This window comes from Trichosurus vulpecula, chromosome 4 (assembly GCF_011100635.1).
Source record: "Trichosurus vulpecula isolate mTriVul1 chromosome 4, mTriVul1.pri, whole genome shotgun sequence".
Classification (NCBI taxonomy): Eukaryota; Metazoa; Chordata; class Mammalia; order Diprotodontia; family Phalangeridae; genus Trichosurus; species Trichosurus vulpecula.
In genome coordinates this window covers 44257501-44270593 of record NC_050576.1, presented here as the reverse complement: position 1 = coordinate 44270593, position 13093 = coordinate 44257501, and the positions used below count along the sequence as shown (strand labels likewise).

Sequence of the window (13093 nt, the reverse complement as noted above, 5' to 3'; positions counted from 1 at the left end):
CATGGATGGAGTCTTTCCCCTGGGTAGGGGAAAGTACAGGATAAATAGTTTGGGTTTTATCCAGTCTACATTTAAATTCCACAAAGGATGGAACTCTTAACACTTTTCTTGGAAATAAATCTACAACATAGCAGATTTCACTGTCAGGAAATTCCTCTCCACCCTGATATTCAGATCACATGTTCCTTTTGTGTACTTTATCCCATTTCTGTTAATCATGTCTCTGTGCTATGCTTGCTAACTCTTTTCATGGTGTTTATAGTACTCACTTAACTCAGTTTTGTCCCATTCCCGATGCTGAGTAGAGCCAAATTTCACATTAGTTTAAATCCCACCTATTCATTCCCCATACTTGAAATCTTTGAGATCTCAATCTTTAATTGTCTCTCTGCTGCCTTACTAACAATGTGACTTTCAAATGAGAAGTTTTTATGATGGAAGAAGGGGAAAGACAGACAATCAAAAACAGAGAGATAGAGGAATACATTCTTTTAAAGATGTTAAGTCTTAAAGAGTACTACAGAAAGCTAACATGCTAACTTACTCTATACAAATCATATTTAAATCATTACTTATTTTTCACCCAGAGACTCACTGAACATCACCAGAGTCTAGATTTCCTCCTTCCTAGTTACTATATTAGTTATTGTAATGCTTTCTTTTCAATTCATCCTTCTATAATCCTTACATATTTTTAGTCTTCCTAGGGCCCCACACTATTTTCTAGATCTCTTTCCAATTTTGAAACAACCACAAATTCAACAATATCCTTTTTACCTTCCCTTTTAAAATCATTCAATACACAGATGCAATATCAGATGTAATAATCTTTTAATCTATAGTCATTTCACAACTTAAAAAATTCCAGTAAAATCAGGAAAACTTTGCAATTCCAACAAGTGAAATCATAAGGCTTATGAAGATACTATATGATAAAAATTTAAAGTGTCTATATTATAAATACACATATGTACATTTTAGCACAGATTCCAAGTTTTTCAGGTATTGCTAGGAATAATAAAAAAATAAATTAAAAATCCAACTATTCCATACACACTTTAATGAAGTTAAAGGGGATGAGGATATGGTAATGATGGAAGTGAAGATGGCATTAAAACACTTAGGATTCCTAGTAAGGACAGCAAGCATACTGATGGCTCAAAGAGCAGAAACTGAGATTTCCTTCTGTTACATTTTACCAAAGTTCCCATTTGATTATATTAGATGCCTTACAGTTTAATGTATTCAATTATAACATGCTTTTTCCTTCCCTCAAGATGGAAAGATACACATGCAGTCAAAAAAAACAAAACACGGATTATTGCTCCAGAATCAATATAGACATTAATAATTGAACCCACAGGGAACCAGATTCTTTTAGCCATGTAGTTTACAAACTGATCTTTCACTGGTTAGCAAGAATCTGAGGTGTCATACTTCAAAATATCTAAGTAAAGGTTAGATATTAAATGCTAAAGTTTGTAAGCCTGCTATGCCAAGCGTATGAAAAGAGGAATGAATTCATTCTATGATGATCAAAGGAAAAGAAAAAAAAAAAAGCTTGTAACCTGACTGGGCACCTCACATGAAAACTGGGCCAGAAAAAAATTTCTTAATGTAATTTGAAAAACATTAAATTTAAAAGTAAAAAAAATCAAAACCAAAACCAAAGGTGCTCCTCCTTTCCCAAAGTAGACAACCAATGTATATTCCTCAGGAACTCTCTTGGATTTCACCTTCTTCCTCAGAAGAAAGTGCTGGATTTTCACTGCCAAAACTCTCAGTGGATTCGTTTCTTTCTGGAAAAGTAAGTAAATAACGTCATGTATTTACACTGTTTTTGATTTGACTGTTCTCAAACCTACTTTTCTTTTCCCTTATGATGAGTTGGGAAGAGCAATAAATGGGAGCTTTGGGACACACTGGGCCCTGCAAGTCATGTCCCCCTGCCAGCAGTTCGGATGTACAGTCCGGCCATGATAAACAGAGTCCCAGGGACTGAAAGTGGCAATTACTTTGTGAGGTAACATCCTTCCTGACTACAGGGAAGACTCGGGAATGGTCACTTCACAGTGTGGTTATGATTCCATGCTAGCAGCATTGAACAGATCACTATTATTATACAGGATATGCAAGGGTGGTTGGAATAAATTTTTCCAAGATTTAACTTTTTCTTGTCCTCTGAGGGCTCAGGGTACATTCATAAAAATGTGGGCTGACAGACTAGCTAGGTCCTCAACTCCTAAGAAATGCTGGAGTAAATCCACAAACCCTGAGCAAGAGGGAAAGGTGAGATGGGAAGCACCATGTTATTTAAGAGTTGTATTCCAGCAACCAAGTCCACTACGAAAAAAAAAAAAGTCATCCTTCCCGCTTCACTCCCACCCCTCCTTAGAAGCCCAATTTGAGGATGGCACATGATCTGAGCAGAAGACAGCCATTCGGTGTACAGTCTCCACCTTAAAGTGACTTTTTTATTTAAAGCCAAGAAGGCAGTGACACTTTCTGATCTTGTGTTTTATTTGTAGAAAGGCAGGAAAGTTGAATTTTTTTTCTCAAGTTAGTGGTACTCTAGACCACGGGGATCAAACTCATTGCCCAAGGCAGCAGCCCTTAAGGCTAAACCAGATTAAAATATCATTGGAAAATGTTTAACAAAATAAATCAAAATGTAATAATGTTAATTTGCAGTTTTCTAGGTCAACATGTAGCCCATAGGGATATCTATTTCTATTTGAGTTTGGTCTAATAACACTTCACCATTGCTTCTGGAAAGGTTATATCAACTACTGCCCTACAGCTTTATCAAATATCCTTAGTACTTTCTGGATCAAGACACCCTTTTTGGCCTTCACTCCCTTACATGAGATGTCTTCCTATATATGAATGGAGGCTCCTTGAGGACAGAGATTGTTTCTTTTGTAATCTGTATTCCCAAACTGCAACATGGTGCCTGGCTCACATATTTTTAAACACATAGAGTTTTCTTCATTCATATAAGTTTTTTTCCTTTGGTCATTTAGGTTTCCTGGCTTTTCTTTTTAATTGTCTTGACTCTGACATAAAGCTGGGAGGTGTAGCTTAATACAATGACAAGAGATGGCAGAATTGCGATGTACAGGCTAGAATGATGAAGTGATGCTAACAAATATAAAATTTAACAGAGTCCTACCTGTATTTGGGTAAAAAAGAAAACATGTCAACTGCAAAGCAGAGGAAAATGGGGGCTGCTTAGAAAGGAATTCACAGGAAAGAAAACAAAACAAAAAGCCTTTAAGTTTTGGTGAATTTCAAGGCAAATGAGTCTGTCATGGTAGCTACTGGAGCTAATTCATTTCAATTCAATTCAGTAAACATTTATAGGTAAAGCATTTGTCTGGGGATAAAGAGCAATACAAACCCGCCTCTGCCCTCAAGATCACATGCTCTTCAAACCCAGACAAACTCACAACTCCTCAGGACTATTTCTCCACCTCCTCCCCTTCCTCTCTGCAGGTCCCTGGTGCGTGCTGTCTTCTCCAAAAAGAATGTCCGCTCCTGGAAGGCAGGGACTGTCTTTCATTTTCCCAGCTCTTAGCACAGTGCTCTGTACAAAGTAAGTGTGCCATAAATCTTTCTCTCTCTGGGAAGAAGGGTACAACATGAATAGGTAATAAAATGAATACAAGGCAATGTGGGGTCTAGGAGAGAGAACCATGAAGAAAAAAAGGTGATGAGAAACAGAGATGATGCTTGTACTTATCAAGTGTGATGGGGGCCTGGGGCGGGGGAGGAGCTTTTTCGAATTCCCTGAGGCTGAATCTATTCCCCTAGGTTGTATTAAGAGAATACAGTATTCAGAATGAGGAAGACCACAGAGAGAACTCAGAGGTGCAAGAGACCTTGGAGGTCATCTTACACAAGAGAAGGCTTACGGGACCGCCCGAGGTCAAAGAAGTAAAAAGGGAAAGAAAGGGAAAGGAATCGATATTTTTATAGCACCTATGTGCCAAGCACTGTGCTGCACATGATCTTATCTGATTCTTGCAACCAGCCCGGGAGATTGGTGCTGCTGTAATCCTCAAGCAAAGAGAGGTTAAATGATTTGCCCAGGGTCACACAGTCAGACAGGATTTGAACTCAGGTCTTCCTGAGTCCAGGCCCAGTGCTCTGAGGTTCTTCCAAGTAAGACAGCACTAGCGTTAAGAGGGCTGGGACTCCAAATCCACTGCTCTTCTCTCTCCTCTAGGTGGATTGTCTCTCTCACTGCATGCTGCCTGGGCCAGACCAGGAGGTCTGGGTCCAGCTGTGGCTGACACATCAGAAGGGAGGCTAAGTAGGAATGTAACCAGGAGGGTGATCAGAATGGCAAATGACTTGAAACCTTTTGATAAGAGAAAGAGAGGGATGTAAGAATCTTCAAATACTTAAAAGAATTATCTGGTAAAAGTGAGATTAGACTTCTGGTTAGTGCTGGAGAGAGGAATGAGGACTGCTAAATGTAAAACTGAGGATGAAGAGGAAGACTGGCTCAGAGGAAGAAAAACTTAAAGAACAAGTGGCCCATTCTGAGGTGCCTGTTCCTGATACTCCAGCAGAGGACAGCTGATGTCTAAGCTATAATTAGGGTCGGGTTTGGGCCAAAGCCCTTGTGAAATCTCTTCCAGCTCAAAGACACTGAACCTCTTTCTTGCTCATATTCTGTATCTTAAAGTGGTACAGATTTGATCAACTTCATGTATTGGTTTGAATCCAGGCTGCTCCCCCAAAATGACGTTTCTCTGAAGGAAAAAAAATAAGCACACACCAAAATATAATTACTCCAAAACACATCATAAAGATGGGCTGGTGAAAGTTTTAAAGATTTCACAAATTCAAGTAAAGTTAATTTATCTTCACTGCTGTCTTGGTCTGTTATTTTTGTTGTCACTCCCTTACTTCAGCGTGATATTAAAGCCACACTCAGGCCTTTGCACTGGTTAGATTTGGGTAAAAAGTGTACTAGTTCTTTGGACTAACATGTTAAACAGTCCTACTTTTGGCAAATATAGGCCCTTGAAAGAAACACCACATTGAGGATTTTTCATTTTAACTTAAACAAAGGTAATCAGCACAGCTTCATCAATGTGCTAAGAAACACCAAGCCATTTTCTCCTAGATTTAAAAGAAACAACAACAAACCCAATTTACCTACCGCCCCATCAATGAGGGCAGGCTTTTCAAAAGTAAGTTTTGGCAATCTATGACCATAAAAAACATTTTAACAGAAGCAAAGTGTGAAAACTGCTGAATCCCAGCCCAGAACCACATTTCACCCCCCTGTCCCCACCACTGCAGCTAGAGCCAAAGTGAAGAGAGACACCTTGTACTTTAAATTCAAGACCAACAATTTAACGTTTTGTCTTAGGAGAGGGGGAGGAATTCAAAGCCTTTCCAAAGAAAATGCTGTCTTTGGTTCTCCCAAATTCCTAAATCTAGGCCATTAGCTAGACCACCCTGGCAAAAATCCCATGTTCTGAAAGCATACAAAGAAGAAGTTTCTAGCTGCTCATACAATGGTACATATACGGGAAGAACATACAATTATTTCTGGGGCCTTTATATAGCATCAAGAAATTGAGAATCAAACCTAAATTTTTGGCTTCCTCTGCTATAAATAACTTTCTGTACTAAAAGCATAAGCACCCACAGTTCAATCGAGCCTTACACACCCATCAGAAAATGGCAACCTTGGACTTGAAAGATTTCAAGTATACTCCTAAAGCAGCCCTTTATTTTTGCATTTTTACAGGAAGCCCTACTTTCATCTGCATTCCTAAACAAGGTGAAAAAAGAAGCTGTGTGCAATGTGTTTATTTACACAGACATGTTTGCACTGGCTAGTGCTATACAGCTTTCAGTGAAACCAACATTTAGAACAGTGTGAAGCATATTAATAAAAGAAATGGAATTATTATGTAACTTTAAAAAATAAAACTTGTCATTCAAAGCTAAAGTTATGATTTATTTTGAGCATATAAAATAATATAGTCACAAAAGTATGATTGTATAATATAAGACCAACTATAGCATTCAGGGATCTGCAATTTATAACGAAGGAATCTCAAGAGTTTGTTCCAAGTTATGACACTGCCAAATTTTGGTCATTTTAAGCATACGTCTTTCCCTACTAACTCAATAAAGGAAAGATGTGTCACAAACAGGAGGAAAAATATAACTTAATACAAATCCTGTTATGGGAAAAATCTTGTTAGAATTGAGATCTTGAAGCCCCAAGTTGCTTATATTTATGTAAGAATAAGTTGGGGATTTGGGGTAAGATAATCAAGTCTTCTATAGTTTGTTAAAATTGTTTGGCTTATAACTGTAATTCATATCTGTAGTGGTATCTTGTAAGAATCTGGATAAAGTGAATGAAGTAAATGGGAAGCAAAAAAGTCCTTACTGAACTTTGTACAGGCTACTGAATCTTCCTTTTAAAAGGACTTTCAAGCTTAATTTAATGTACAGATTGGGAATACTGACAGAGTATGTTACAGAAGTCAAACATTTACTTACACTTTTATATGACCAGTAAAGGAGGGATGATCAATTGATCATACTTTCCTCCCCTCCCCCTATACAACATTAAGAGGTGTAGAGGAATGTCCCTGGGGGATGGACCCCCTCATAGGAAGCCATGGACCAAGTCATGCAAGGTCAGAATGGATGGGTTGTAATCTACACTGTTGACAGTAGTACCTGTGTAAGAGAGAGGAAGGGGATGGGAACAAGCTTTTATTAAGCATCTTCTATGTGCAATGCATGTGCTGAGGATGGAAATATTAACTCATGTAATCCTCATAACAACACCGAGAGGTACATATACAGATCCAATGAAGTATCCAAAATGAAAGGAAAGGAAAGTTATAATGTACTTTTGGAAGATAAGTTCTAAAAATACATTCAAATGAATAAAAGCGGGGCTGCAAAAGTAGCTGAGGAAGCAGAAACAAGAAATAAAAAGTCAGCAGGTTTAGTTATGAGAGAACGGGAGGAGTGGGAGGGAACAAAGGACCAAAGGGGACTACTGTCTAATTATAAAAGTAGCCATCAAGTCAAATCATTTAAATAAATTCATTGAAAGCACTACCTACACACTGATGCAAATGAGAGCAGTTAAGAGTATGTGGAACGAGTACATAGAGAGATGCTAAGTAACCCAAGGTAATGCCAAGAGGGAGACAATGTGGCTCATGGCAGGGAGGCCCGTGGACGAGGAGCACCTGGGTCATGCTGTCAGAAGCCTGAGATTCTAGGAGGTGACACTGAAGGGGTGATGGACGCACTCCCTACACAGCCCCTGGGTAAAAGCATGGAAGGAGAAGTGAAATGATGTTCTTTCCTTGACACAATTGTGTTGAGAAATTTTCTAACCTGACTCTCAAAATATGTTTCAGGAGTAACTAACAAGAATAATTTTTTCCACTATTATAAGTTTATGTGATAGCAAACAAAGACCACCAGCACAGCACCGGCACTGTATGCACTGAAAATGTAGATTGTATCACCAATTATGTAAGCTCAGGTGATGCTCACCAGATAATGACAAGACAGTTTTAGTTGACAAGCTTCTCGTGTTTGAAAACATATTTACTAATTAAAAAAAAAAACAACTTGACAATACTTCATAGCCTTCTGTATTTCTTTGTTTTTTTGGAGGGTGGAAGGCAGGGCAATTAGGGTTAAGTGACTTGCCCAAGGTCACACAGCTAGTGTCACGTGTCTGAGGCTGGATTTGAACTCAGGTCCTCCTGACTCCAGGGCCGGTGCTCTATTCACTGCACCACTTAGCTGCCCCCACCATAGCCTTCTAAATCACAAGACAAAGTATGTTTCTTCACAGTAAAAATCTTGTTTTTATTCATTTGCTTTGTACTTTAAACAGTGCTTTTCAGCTCCTAAAATAGCAACTAAAACGCATTTATACAAGTGAATGCCGGCCACCTCCAAGTAAAACAATGAAGAGGCTTGGCATATTATTGTAAGAATACTATGACCTTTAACTAAGGTCATTTCCAGCTCTAAATCCTGTTCTTCTATAACTTATCCAAATCTTAATTTATCGATTATTTTCTATTTGAAAAGGATACCTCCGTATTTAAAAATAAAAATCAAGTCAGGATGGTCGCATCCTTGCACATACAATGTCTCTGATCTCTCTATGCTGTTATGTCAGCAGTGTCACAATATGGTTCGTCACTTGGTAAAAAGCAGCGGAATTTTCTGCAGCCATAATCTGTGGTCATTCTCCCATCTGGCAAATGACAAGCTAGAAAGAGAACCATGTACAGACACTCACTGTGCTGAAGTGGGCCACTAATTTTCAATAGGAATGTAGAAATCACCGAATCTCTATTCTTGCAAATGTTTGGTCTTGTGGCTTGACATAACTAGAAAAAAAATTCTTTACAATGATAATAAGTAATAAAAGAAATTTCTGTTAGTGACTGTGATGCCCCTCTACCAAATCTTAGTAATAAGCTAGTCAATAGATTAAATTAAGTAAATAAAAGAGGGAACATATTTACATTGAAGAGATGAAAGAGCCTATTTACTCCTACACCACTCACAAATGGCCCAAAGGATTTAAAACTATATACTTAATAGAACACTCACTAAAGCTGACTGACTTATTTTTTGGCAATAGTTACTGACAATTAAAGGGTAAATTAACAAAAATACTCTTTTTCCTATCATTTAATATGGGTGTATTCTTAATTATTGTTTATTTAGTGGAATTTTCCAAGTACAGTATAATGCTTAAACATTAATTTCCACTTACCTTGGCCGAGGATTATCATGTCATTCTTAGATCCTTTCAATACCACATGTAACGTTGGATACTCAATCACTACTTTGTCTTTCAAATTGTCTATGAGACTTTTACAAGGATCCAGTTCATAATACCTTTAAAAATTATTAAAATTTAGATTAGAAAATAAGTACTCAAGAATGAAAAAACAAATAGCAGCATCTTGGGATGAAGACATGTGAAAATGATAGATTTTATAAACTTCACAGATTTTATGTTTGATTTCTTCTCAAAAAAGGGGGAGTAAATACAACAAAGCTCACGTGATGAGAAAAGAGTAAACACTTTCGCTTCATCTGGGATTATTTTCACTGATGCCTCCCTTATTCTGCATTTCAGGTTATCTTCCATGTAGAGACACTGAACTCAAAGGCTCAACTGGTGCCAATCCTGACCACTTGCCACTTAGGCAAAATGGAGGTAAGCACTTTCCTTCCATACCTTGCTCTTTCAATGACCATCCCATCACTCAATCAATAAGTATCATTCACTGCCTACTATGTCTCAGGCACTGAGGGCTAGGTGCTAGAGAGAGAAGTACAAAGAATGAAACAATCCTTGCTCACCATGAGCTTAGCTTCAAAGGGGGAGATAAATACATATATCTACAAAATATAAAGTAATCACATATACAAAGGCTGAAGCTAGTTAGAGAAAGTGGTGTTTTTCCAAAAAAGTAAAATGGAGTTGGCTTTAAGGAATTTTAACGTATTAAAAAATTAGTTAGAATTTTCCATTTACTAAATATGTCTACTTTTGTCTAACAACAACTCATATATTAACGACAAAGAAAACTGCAGTTATTTCACCATTAACATGTGATTAAACAGTATGTTATGGAACTTGTTCAACAAAAGAAACATATCAAGCATACACAGGAGCTGCAGGTAATGGGACTTGAAGATAATTAAAATGAAAGCAACAGCAATTTATCTTCCTCTTTTAGATGTCTGGTTTCCTGTTCCTCTCAACCAAAAATAATTATGACCTGCTCTTAGAAAATATTTTAGTAAAAGACAAAATCACACCCAAACTTCAGTACCTTCACTATACCCAAATACAGCATACTTTAGTAATGTTCTAAATTGGTCATTAAAACAGACATTTGCAGTTTTAGGTGTGTGTTCAGAAGCCAAAGTTTCGCTTCAGTGAGCTCTATATAACCACAGCTGATTTATAGCAATGCCTAAGAAATACTGATTAAAAAAAAATAACACGCCACCATAAAGCTAAAAGCAATCCAAATGCTATGTCAGGATTTCTACTGACTTGTGATTTAGATGGGACACTTTTATGGTGCCCAGCAAGGCGCTTAAAAGCCTAAAGCATTTGCACTATAGCAATAATTTTATGTGCCTGCATCATAGATGACCTGAGTCCTGAAATCTGTTAGTTGTAGACCTTCAATCTGAATGGTTCAACAAGTGTAAGAAAAATCACTCTCGTTTCAGAATTCAGATGCTGACATATAGTTCCCTTTGTCCTCCATTATCTCTATTTCCTCCTTCCAGTCTAATAAATATTTTAATTCCCTACACTTATTAGCTGGCTTGACTGAAGGTAATATATTTCAGCCCAGTAAATGAATAAAATAAAAAAAAATTAGTCATCCAATCAAACCCATTCCTTGAAATGAAGTCCTACTGTATCTGGCAAGTGGTCATCCAGTCTCTGCTGGAAGACTTTCAGTGACGGGAAACCCATAGTCTCTTGAGGCAGCTCCTTCTACTTTTGGGCAACTTCCATCATTCCCTAAAGCAGTCCTGAATCTGTTTCTGTAGAGCTTCCACCTGACATTTCCTGTTTCTGTTCTCTAGGGTTAACAGGAAAACCCTTCAAAGAGAAGACTGAGATGCCATGTAAGTGGAAGAGGCTTAAGAATTCAGAATGGAGTTGCTAGTTTCTTATGGAATCCCGAGCTTTCTTCAAAAATTAGCTCAAGTGCCATTTCCTAAAGAAAACCTATCCAAATCCCTTTGCCTAACGCCCACCCTCATTTTGTTAGTGCACTGGAAATCTCTTTCTGTGAGCTTCATATATATTTTATATTTATTATTAGCATATATGATTCCTCTGATGATGATTCAGTTCCTTGAAGACAGGGATTGTTTTGTCATTGTATTCCTGGCACCTACTACAAGCCCTGGCACATAATAGGCACTTAATAAATGTATGTTAAATTGAATTTGGTCAAGTTACTTAACTGTCACTGCTTCTAATCTGCCAAATCAAATTGTTTCCTCCTCATCTCTACCACCCATCCAAATTCTTACAATGACTGTAAAAGCTCATGATTTGGTTTACCTTTATCTCATTTTTGTACTATCCCGAATCTATACACTATCTACTTCAATGTGCTAGACTAAATTTAAACATTCTATGATTAAGTCCATAGAACAATATAACTCTTTGTGGCTGGGCTATATGGTCTCTGAAGATGGTTTCCCCTTCAACTAAATTAATTTGTGTGCAAAATGTTAGAGCAGTAAGATATTCATCTACTAAATACAGCACTTAAAAATGCCTCATACAATATTGCACTGAATAATGTTCTTGAATCAAATGCAAAGTGTCTAAAATTCACAACAACATTACTGTTCTTCAAAATAAGGTGAACTTTTATCAAGCACTAAGTTATGCAAACAACAAAAAAGACTGGAAGGAAAATAAGTGGAGTGGAAAAATTCAACTTTAAAGCCAAGTTGTTTTACAGCAATGAGAAGGCACTTTAAAAAGAAAATTTAGCTTAAAAGTAGAATAAAGTCCTTCAAGTTTACTGTTAATGCAAACAATATAAAATACAACTAAATGCAGATGAAATAGGTCCAATTAATTCCTCCCCCACCACCCCCCCACCAATATAACTGACTCTTTAAAAATTTTGTTCAAATATTTCTATGTGACAATCTTTGGAACTCACAATTTCCCAGTATTATTAGAAACAGACCTTGTCTTTTGAGTTGAATTAAATGCTCCCTTAACCTATCTCTTATATTCCATTAATTTTTTAAAATTTGATTTCTATCATTTTACCTTTGGACTTTTTTCAGTTCATGTAACTACCATTATCCATGCTGAAAAAAAACAAGGACACACCTAGAGCAAGACTTACCTTCATAAGTTTTTGGTGAAACAAAGCTTTCTTTATTGGAAAAAGAGCTTTTCTACTATTGTAGCTCTTAATATGAATTTTCCAAGTGTGGAAGAGTCAGAAGCTTGCTTTATGTGATAAGAGTTCAACAGTTTTACAAAAGGTATTAAAAAAGAAAAGACCCTATTCTGCAATGTGGAAAAGCTATCAGAGATATACCAGTGAAATGGTTCTTATAAGAATGTGATTTGGTGAATACAGAAATGCTGAGGCCATGTCACCACAAATTCTTTCAAAAATGTTTACTAGAGGTCTGTAGCATACTGGTACCTTCTGTTTCTCAATTCCCAAGCCTGTTCCTTATTGTTGCTTCTTTAATATTTGGTAAGTCTGTAGTTAAACAAAACTGGGTCCTACCCCCACAAAGGTGCAACTTGCAACCCAGCACATCGGTGAGTACTTCTGTCCAGACACTCCTATAAAACCTCCACAGGTCTACTTCCTGGGGACCTTCCTCTAGATTCAATATGACATAAATACCAATACAGCACATCAATCCTGCTACCTGATTAATCCATCTGATTTTCTATTCATGACTCTCTCCCCCTAGGATTATTTCCTTTATATTGCTGCTTGTGTACAATGATCTTCTTGGAACATACTGAAGGCTATTTGGGACTATCATGTACCTCTCCCTTGCCCTTTGGGTGACTCACAAGAACCCTGACTCTTTGGATGCTGTGATACTGCATGATTTCCCTGGAGGAACACTAGTGTTCAAAAGATGGACCTTTACTTCAGGAAGAAGGTGGGGAACAATAAAAGCACTTTTTGGTTTCCCACATGAATCAGATCCCCCAAGCTTGATTCCTTCTCTCCGTTTCTCAGAACACCCCACAATTGACCAGAAGCATTTGTCCAAGATAGAGGTACTGACAGACCAACTACATGTGTCAGCCATCCAACTGAATAAAACCTCCTTTGGACAACCGGCATTCTTAACCTACTTCTGAATGATTATAGATCTTATTTAGGAGGCTGTGCAGGGCTTTAGGGAAGGATGCAAACAGCACAATGTCAATTTGCATCAGAGGAACTCTTCATCTCTAGCAGGGCTTTTTAAAAACCTTTTTTGTGTCATGAACCCTATTTTTGTTGTTGGGTTTTGG

The 13093-nt window shown here is 37.4% G+C and overlaps 1 protein-coding gene across 5 annotated transcripts in view; it reads right to left on the bottom strand.

Moving 5' to 3' along the window:
- ZNHIT6 (zinc finger HIT-type containing 6) overlaps positions 1 to 13093 on the bottom strand; it is a 78457-nt gene that overhangs the window by 16695 nt on the left and 48669 nt on the right. For 3 of the 5 annotated variants that reach the window (XM_036756941.1, XM_036756945.1, XM_036756943.1), the window contains 3 exons: positions 8804 to 8928; positions 8165 to 8290; positions 1742 to 1799 (listed from right to left, as the gene is read on the bottom strand). In XM_036756941.1, coding sequence (XP_036612836.1) covers positions 8181 to 8290; positions 8804 to 8928 — 235 coding nt within the window. In that variant the 3' untranslated portion in view covers positions 1742 to 1799; positions 8165 to 8180. Of the gene's footprint in view, positions 1 to 814; positions 1800 to 8164; positions 8291 to 8803; positions 8929 to 13093 lie in introns of those variants that run through there. The other 2 variants (XM_036756942.1, XM_036756946.1) reach the window with 2 other exon arrangements.